General features: G+C 37.2%; 1 protein-coding gene across 1 annotated transcript in view; it reads right to left on the bottom strand.

Moving 5' to 3' along the window:
* Window positions 1–8,662, bottom strand: part of LOC124955421 (protein jagged-2) — a 45,255-nt gene extending 36,593 nt beyond the window's left edge. Inside the window, exon 1 of the mRNA XM_047509842.1 lies at window positions 6,688–8,662. Coding sequence (XP_047365798.1) covers window positions 6,688–6,735 — 48 coding nt within the window. The 5' untranslated portion in view covers window positions 6,736–8,662. The remainder of the gene's footprint in view (window positions 1–6,687) is intronic.
* Window positions 8,663–9,235: the final 573 nt, after the last annotated feature.

The raw sequence follows: 9,235 nt of genomic DNA, 5'->3' as shown, positions 1-9,235 counted from the left end.
TATGTCTTTTAATTAATTACCTACAGGCGGAGGTCTACGTCCGTGATATACCGAAATTAAGGTCGACGAAGTCGAATTACACATACTGAAAACTCCACTGATTCTGATCGAGATTGTCGTATTAATCATTCGGTCCAATGATTAATCGTATAGTAGATGATACGAAGACGTCTCTTCACGAAAATATTTTATCTATCAGTGAACAGGACATGCATATATATATATATAAATATGTATCTAGATATTCTTTCATTTGAAGAATATAAATTTCAAGAATAAATTGTATATGTTGAATGAAATTCTTCAAATCCAAAAAAAGAAACAAAAAGAAAATTTAAAGAAGAAAAAAAAACCATCAGCCTAACACTTCCTTTCGTGCGATGATGCATCGATAACGATTAAAGCAAGTTGCCAGAGGGTTAAATACTTTGATAACATAGTAGGTATTATGCAAAAATCAAGGTGTAACAAATTTAACGACACTGGATTGATAACTTTTTAATGATTATTTTTCTTAGAAGAATGTAACTCTGTGTGTGTGTGTGTGTGTGTGTGTGTAAGAGAAAAAGAAAGATAAAAAGTGCTTGTTCATAGAGCATACGTTCCAATTATCGACGATAAATCACGAGGGTGAAAAAGAGAGTAGAGGGTGAGAGGTGCCGGAGAAGATAGAAGATTACGTATAATCGATTCCTAAGTTAAACGACAATTTGATCGATCGAAAGATCCCAGAAAAATCTGAATAAATTCGAAATCGTACGAAGTTGTGGATAAGGGGAGAAAGAGAGAGAGAGAGAGAGAGAGAGAGAAAAGAAAACGAAAAAAAAGAAATATTATTTATATTTTTTCTCTGTCCGTCGTGTCATATATATCCCTTTTTATCAAATGATAATAGGAAATAGTTCTTTTTTTTTTGGTTTGACCTATCTAAGGTAATTCACGAAAATTAACCGGTACGCGTAGATTTTTCGATGCCGCCGTTCACGGTCGACTCATCGAGACCAAAGAAGAGAGAAGAAGAGAGCACGTTCGCAGCAGGGTAATTAAGCCGCTCTCCGACGGGAGACGATGAATTATTATTAAAGGCGGCGTAGCTGCGTCGGCCCGATAAAACTCGCCGAAGCGAATCTTGGCGCGCGCGTGAGAGAGAGAGAAAGAAAGAGAGAACGCGAACGCGCGTGTGAGATGAGCGGCGAACAAACGAACGAACGAACGAACGAACGAATGAACGAACGAATGAACGAGCGAACGAACGAACGAGCGAGCGAGCGAGCGAGCGAGCGAACGAGCGAGCAAACTTGCTCTTCGACGTTCAAGAATCTCGAACGTATGCGCGCCACAGGAGAGAGATCGATCTCCCGTCCGCCATAACGGGGGTTTACGATAATTGCGGGAAGAAGCGAGAGAAGCAGCACCGCGATTTTCGAGCTTAATAATCTCCCTCGCGCGAGGAGATACCTCTTTCCTTTTCTTCTTCTTCTTCTTCTTCTTCTTCTTCTACTTCTTCTTCTACTTCTTCTTCTCATCTTTCCCTCTTCTCTCAGTTCTCCTTCGGTCCTTCTTCGTCTTCATCGCTTTTTAAGAGAAATCTTTGATTCCGTACTTTTTCTTTTCTCTCTTTTTTCTTTTTTTTCTTTTTTTTTTTTTTTATTATTATTATTACTCGTAACTCCACGCACAACCAACGTGACAATCGGAAATGATTTATATAAGTATATATATAATGTACTATCTAGACGTCTGTAGGTAAAGACTTTTTCGTTTATTTTTTTTTTTTTTTTTTTTTTTTTTTTTTTTTTTTTTTTTTTTTTTTGTTATTCTTTATCCGTAGAAACCTCTCTAGGGATTAAAAAAAAAAAAAAAAGAGAAAGAAAGGAAGAAAGAAAGAAGTTCCCTTAAGGAGAAAAATACGTAAGAAGCAAAAGACTCTTTTATCTTCTGACGTCTAACGAAAAGTAGACCCTTGAAAGCGGGCCAATCTTTTTTTTTTTTTTTTTTTCTTATCCCACGGGATTTACTACCGTTCTCTTGGTATTTAGAGAGAGAGAGAGAGAGAGAGAGAGAGAGAGCTAGGATTACGTGAACCTAACCTCTCTCTTTCTCTTTCTCTTCTGTACGAGACAAGACGAATACAATAAAATAAGAAAAAGAGAGAGAGAGAGAGAGAGAGAGAGAGAGAGAGATGTCTGTCGTTTTTAAGATAAAATTCGAATCGTCGGAGTTCTTGGAACGTTCGAACAACGTTATAACGGTGATTCCAGCTGAGGCTGTAATTGAAAGAGAGCAGAGTAGCGCTTAATTACGTGGCTAGGTCTGAAATCGTTCGGGAACCCTTCGAGAGCACACGCTCTCCTTTCTCTTCTTCGAAAGTCATTTCTAAGAGAGATAACCGATGCTTCCCCTTCTTTATAAACTCTCGAACGAGATGCTGCTGCTGTTGCTGCTGGTGCAGTAACAGCAGTAGAAACAGATTTTCTTTCTCCTAAGCATCTATTATTGTTCTTGCGAGAACGACGACGAACGGGAGACCGGATGCGCTCACTAGCGCTGGACCGCTGTGCTGCGGCCGCCATGAAAGCGTCGATTTCGTGTACCATCAAACGAGTCTTAAGCAACGGGATTTAATAGAAGATTTCACTGAAAGAAAAGAAAAAAAAAGAAATATATAGATATAGATATAGATATAGATATGGATATAAATAAAGAGAAGAAGGGGAAGGAAAAAGAGAGAGAGAGAGAGAGAGAGAAGAATTTACGTCTTACAAATTATCAACGTAGGTCTTCCTTCTTCCTAACATAGTCGGAAGATGAATAACTATACTCGACTAGACAACGAAAAAGAGAAGCGTGCTCGCTTGCCGGTACCTAAGTACTTACCTACGTACGTATATATGTATGACCGTACTGATGGAGAGAGAACAAGCAGAAGGATGTAAGTGCCGTCCTTCTATCCTTGTGCAACAGTCGAGAGAGAGAAAGAGAAAGAGAAAGAGAGAGAGAGAGAGAAATATGAAGAAACATGAAACGCCGTGAGACAGTGCATTCGTCCGACGCGACATTAGCTACGTATACCAGAACCGCATCCTTACGACGATCCCAAGCGAGCGACAAAACTCGACGGTAACTTTCTCCGTGAATTCATCATATTAACCTTTATCACAAGATCGAAGAGAAAGGCTTGTATACGGTTTAAGAAAATAATAATAATAATAATAATAATAATAATAATAATAAAAAAAAAGAAAAAAAAAGAAGAAGGATGTATGTTGATCATACGTAGGTAGATACACGATGTTTACAGGATAAATAAAATTCATCGGTATTATAGGTAGATAACGATATAATAAAAATGTCGACAGATGGGCAATCTCTAGGTTGTTAAAACTTAATGGCTACTTTTTTATTACTTCGCGAAAAGAAAAAGAAAAAAAAAAGAAGAAGAAGAAGAAGAAGAAGAAGTAGGTAACATGTCGAATTTTGAAGTTCCAGATTAGACGTAATGTTAAACACGTTTATTTACTTGTTTATTTATTTATTTATTTATTCTCTTTTCGTTATCTTACTAACTTTTGTAAATGAACAGACAGAGAGAGAAAAAGAGAGATATGTTTGCACATTTTAATGAGTTTTATTCAGAAAGTAAAGTTTCTATTCACGATGTTGTATAATTTAATGGTTACATAAAAAAAAAAAAAAAAAAAAGGAAAAAGATAAATAAATAAATAAATAAAAAAGAAATGATTTACTCTTTCACGGTAATGGATCCACTCAAAAACGAATTGTCCCTTGAGAATCGTCAATCGTTAAATGTCAATTGTTACACTTAATAAATTGACTGTTGTATCTCACGATCCTTATAAATATATAAATATGTTAGAGAAAGGGGTATGAAGAAATGGATAAATCGATTAAATGAAAACGATCGTCGATTAAACATAGCGAATGAAATTTTCAACGGTCCTACGTTGCAGACAATGATTATCAAACGGGGAAGTTGAGGTTGAGGGTAGGGGGTTCGAGGGAGGGGAGTTTGAACGTTAAACTTTTACCGACATTTGGCAGGTGAATGGCTATTACGCAAGCGCATCGTTTCTATCGCAGAAAAGGTTGTAAAAGGTGTATACAGATAACGTTACTGTATATACATGTATACACATATCTATATATATATATATATATATATACATATATACTATGCAAATACATGTAAGAAAAGAAACTCACGACGCTTTTACATTTCTAAGATGCATTCGTTATACTAAGAGACAAAAAGTATTTAGATCAATTTCGATGGATCGAATGAGTTACGAAAGGGTTTCGTATTATATTACGTAATCGAAGAAAAATTTCGTTATTTGTTTATTTATTCGAAAGGAAGAAAGTAAGAAAAAAAAAAAAGAAAGGAATAAAAATAAAAATTAACCGAAGTCGAGAGCAAAGCTATACATAACGGCATGATTCGTACCGGCCATTTTTCGAAGGCGTTATCTCCGCTGCCGAAAGTGTTTTAATGCTTAAGAAGAAAAGGTAATTCAATAAATCGTACGCGGCCAATGATTCATACTCCCTAATCGTCCCCGTATTTATCTAATCGCTCCACTTTAAAGTAGTTTAACGCGCTGATTTGCTGTAATATATGTGATCAATAAATGATCATTCAATCTCTTTCTCTTTCTCTCTCTCTCTCTCTCCCTCTCTTTCTCCCTCTTTCTTTTTCTTTCATTCTTTCTTATCGCCTTTACGCTTTTACGCCATGTACGGGTACCCGTCTATAGGCATACAATTAATTATAATTTGATAATTATTGATAATACGTAATACTAGTGACGTAATTTACCGTAGAAACGTTAAATTTACATATTTTCAAATTAATCGACCGAAAACATTCGCTTGATCGTTTAGAGAATTTAATTTCGTAGACTTTCCATGAAACATAACACCATTCGTTGACTGATTTTCTCACTATAAATTGTAAATATCCTCGATAATTATTAATTACAAGCGTGTCATAAATTATATACGATATATGCTACGTGAAAGTCAAGCTTTCGAAGAAGTATACATTGCAACTTGGATAATATTTTTTAAAAGATGAGCTTTCTTCGCATAAGTAGGTGTTTACGAGTCTGTTCTACCTACCTACGTACGTACTTACGTACTTACGTAAGTATGCATATATATATATATATATATATATATAATACATTCGTACATATTCCTATAATGAAACTGCATTTCCAATAATATTTTATGACGATACTTGTTATATTCACGTAACTTTCTCTCCTTTTAATAAAAGGAAGAAGAAAAAAAAAAAAAAAACAAAAAAAGAAAAAAATAGTGATTTTTCTCTCACTCGTATTTCTTTCATACTCGATAAATCCAGGTACGTGGATATTTAAAACAAGATTACCCGACGATTCGACGGATTCAACGTTTATACCAATTGCTAATCGCATTGCATCAGATATTCTTGTGAAATATGCGATTGTAGAATCAATAACGTAACATTGACGATTTTCTTTTATGTTCGCATAAACGATTTTAAATTCCTGATTGCACGTACATTTAACAATATAATATAAGACATGTGATTTAGAATTATTCTTAATGCGCGTTTCAACGCGCAAACGTTTTTTTCTTTCTTTCTTTCTTTCTTTCTTATTTTCTTTTTTTTTTTTTTCTTTCTTTTCTTTTTTTCTTCTCCTCTCTAAATATCACGCCAAACTCTACGTAGAGTAATATTCGATTCGAAAGCATTGATATATTCTAATAATAAAGAATATCTTTGAAAGCGTGCAAACACGTAAGCATGAAGAGTATCTATTTTTAATAGACCATAAGAGCTATCTATTTTCGTGAGAGAGTTTCTTTTGTACTATTCGTGCGTATGAAGCCTCTTTGGTACGCATCGTTAGATGCGTCTGAAGTACAAAACCTCTCCTTAAAGTTTCTACTTGGTGATCGATTGATAAAACGTCAAGATAAATCGTGTAAAAACTCATGCTCCGGAACATTCAAAGAGTCTACCGACGGCGGACAACCTGCACTTAAATTTCAACGAGTGGTACCTTTCAGAACGACATATAAACACACGCTCTTCTCAGAATAATAATCGTTCACTCAAAGACGTTAGCCGACATTGGTCGGTAGCCGATCGAAAATAACTACTGCCGCGTATCGTTTTGATTTTTCGATTGGTCTCATCTCTTTCGCGGTATCTTCCTCGAAAGGTTTCGAGAAGAGAAGAGAAGGAAAGATAAAAAAAAGACGACAAAAAAATCAAGACCAATTAATTTCAACGATAATAATTATCTACGTCGTCGAACGTTTCATTCATGTTATTTTTATCAATTATGATCGACGAGGAAGTAGAAAAGAAAGAGAGATCTTTTTCTTTCTTTTTTCTTTCTTTTTTTTTTTTTTTTTTATAAAAAAATTAACAAATAAAATTCAATGAAAATTATTAAACGAATTATTTATAGGAAAAGGATTGAAATTCGTTTTAAATGAGACCGTGAAAAGGAAAAAAGAAAGGAAAAAAAAAGAAAAATAGATAAATTCGTTTCTCTTTACGACATTGAACGTAGTTTATGCCCATATCAGTATAATACGGAAGAGAATATTGACGGTGTTAACGGATAGAACTGTTATAAGGTAAGAGGGGACACGCGACGCACGCATTACCTGTATTAGCTGGGCAAGGAATAGGACGTAGGCGGCGACCGCCCTCATGTCTTTCCTTGGGGAATCCCTCGACTACCGCATCACCATTCCCCGTAGCTCGACCGCAAACTTTTTCTTCGGCACTCCTAACAGAATACACTTTATTCCTCTTTTTTCTTTTTTTATCCTTTTTTCTTCTTCCCCAATTTTCTTCCTTTCTCTCTCTCTCTCTCTCTCTCTCTCTCTCTCTTTTTCAGATTCGCTTCTTCCCGCCTTTATTTTTATCCTCGTTTATTCATTCGATAGATCTTTCCCTCTTGACGTTATTTAATCGGGGAACACTTTCTCACAAATCAACAGGGACAGGATTTGAATATTTTTCACTTAACACAATCCCGGTAATCCTTTACGAGCGATGTCCGCGAGCGCACAAAAATCAAATAAATAAATAAATAATAAAAAGATCATCCACTTTATAAAGAAATAATCCTCTGATTTGGATCACTGACGTAACAATTCCATACTATTATCTTTCTCTCTTTATTAAACACTTATTCACTTCCTTCACGTATAGACATTATATCTCGCGAGAATATCGTTTCTTTTCCACCCTTGCGATCACTATCTTCTCTCGTTTCGTAAAGCAAAAAGGATAGGAACGAAGACGAAGATAGAGAGAGAAAGAACGAGTTTTCCGGGAGAAGCGAGCTCGATCTCTGGATCCAGGACAGATGATGATGCTGCACGACGTAGCTACACTTTCGCAACACCGTAGATACCTTTCCCTCGCTCGAGCATCTTCTCGTGCTCCGAACACTTTCCTTTACCCTTCTCTCTCTCTCTCTCTCACACACACACATACACACACATACACACACACACACACATACACACAATCTGTATATATGCGTCTCGACCGCGTGAAAAGATAGGTCGATACGCGTAGTCGTCTTCTTCGACTCTTTAACACGACGAAACGAAATGCTTTTAATACGAAAATCAATTCGTATCCCTCTTGCGGCACTATATGTAGTACGTACTATCGCTGATTACGAGAAGAAAGAACGACGTTTACACTCCTTGCCAGCAGCCACTCTCTTATCTTCTCTTTTCTTTTCTTCTCCTCTCCTCTCCTCTCCTCTCCTCACCTCTCCTCTCCTCTCTTCTCTTCTCTTCTTCTCTTTTCTCTTCTATATCCTTCCCTTCTCTTCTATTCTCTTTTATCGTAACAACGTACGAATCCACGTGGTTCCACGGCACAATCGACGATCGTTCTCACACACCTATTTATATTCTCGATTATCCACCTCGAGGATTAAGAATAAGTAAAGAATGGTTAACGGGAATTCAAGCGAAAACAAAGAAAGAAGAAGAAGAAGAAGAAGAAGAAGAAGAAGAAGAAGAAGAAGAAGAAAGAAAAGAAGAGGAAGTAGAAACGAAGAGAAGTTAGATATTACTAGATGGGGAGAGGTAGGATGGGATTGAAAGGGAGCAGAGGAAAAAAGAGAGAAAAGATAAGGAGAAATAAAAGTAAAAGTCAAAAGTAAAAGAGGGGCCAGTGGGGGGGGGGGAAGAGAAAGAAAAAGGAAAAGAAAAAAAGAACAAGAGAAAAGAAAAGAAAAAAAGAGGAGCGAAGAGGAATCAGAAAGGAAAGATAGAAACAGGTGTGCGCACGTGCGCGCGTGTCGCGTACTCCCTCTGGTTACGTAGGCGTAACGGAAGGCGAGAGAGGTGGTGGAGAGTGGTGAGAGAGGGTGAGGGTGCGCGTATATTCCACTGTCGGATCTCTCACGATGCCGCACGCACGCCGCGTTGTTGGAGAACACACAGGAGAGAGAAACCTGGCCGCGCGGCTCCAGTGAAGTACAACACAGAAAACACAGGGACGATCGCTCGAGGGATACTGGAGCCGAAGCCGCGGGCCGGCCTGCGGGCCACCCCCCATCCTCTCGCCTCGCTTCGCCTCGCCTCCTCTCGTCTAGCTTCGCCGTTACCCCCACCCACGACGACGCGCACCGACCGCCGGACCCACTCTACCCCCACCACTCGACTCCCTCTCTTTTTCTCTCTCTGTGTGTTCATCTCTCTCCTACTTCTCTCTCACTCTCTCTCTCTCTCTGTCTCTCTCCTTACATTTACTTACTCTCTTTACGCTCGATGTTGGCCCTTCTTCCTTCTCCTCTTCTCAACCCCCACCACCATCCCCTTTCTTTCTCTTTTTCTTTTTCTTTCTCTTTCTCTTCGAAAGCATTACATCTTGTTTCATCTTATTACCGTTTCATTGCTTCGCTATTCTCTCTCTTTCTTTCTTTCCTTTTATCATTCAATCTTCCAAATTTATCCCTTTCCTATCTTTACAATTGTTACGTTTATATCCTCTTATTTAAGATTTCTTATTTCACGATCGCTATAGTTATCGTAATTATCAATAGGCATTTTTTAAATAAAAATTCTCTTTCTTATATTATCGTAGAATCATTTGTTTTGCTCGAGCATTTGATAAAAATGTTCTTAGAGATAAAGGGATATTAATTTTTTCTTTCTACTCTTTTTAACCTTGAAAAATTAT

This window comes from Vespa velutina, chromosome 18 (assembly GCF_912470025.1).
Source record: "Vespa velutina chromosome 18, iVesVel2.1, whole genome shotgun sequence".
Classification (NCBI taxonomy): Eukaryota; Metazoa; Arthropoda; class Insecta; order Hymenoptera; family Vespidae; genus Vespa; species Vespa velutina.
The sequence above is the reverse complement of the archived record's forward strand: the minus strand, read 5'-3'. Positions and strand labels throughout refer to the sequence as shown.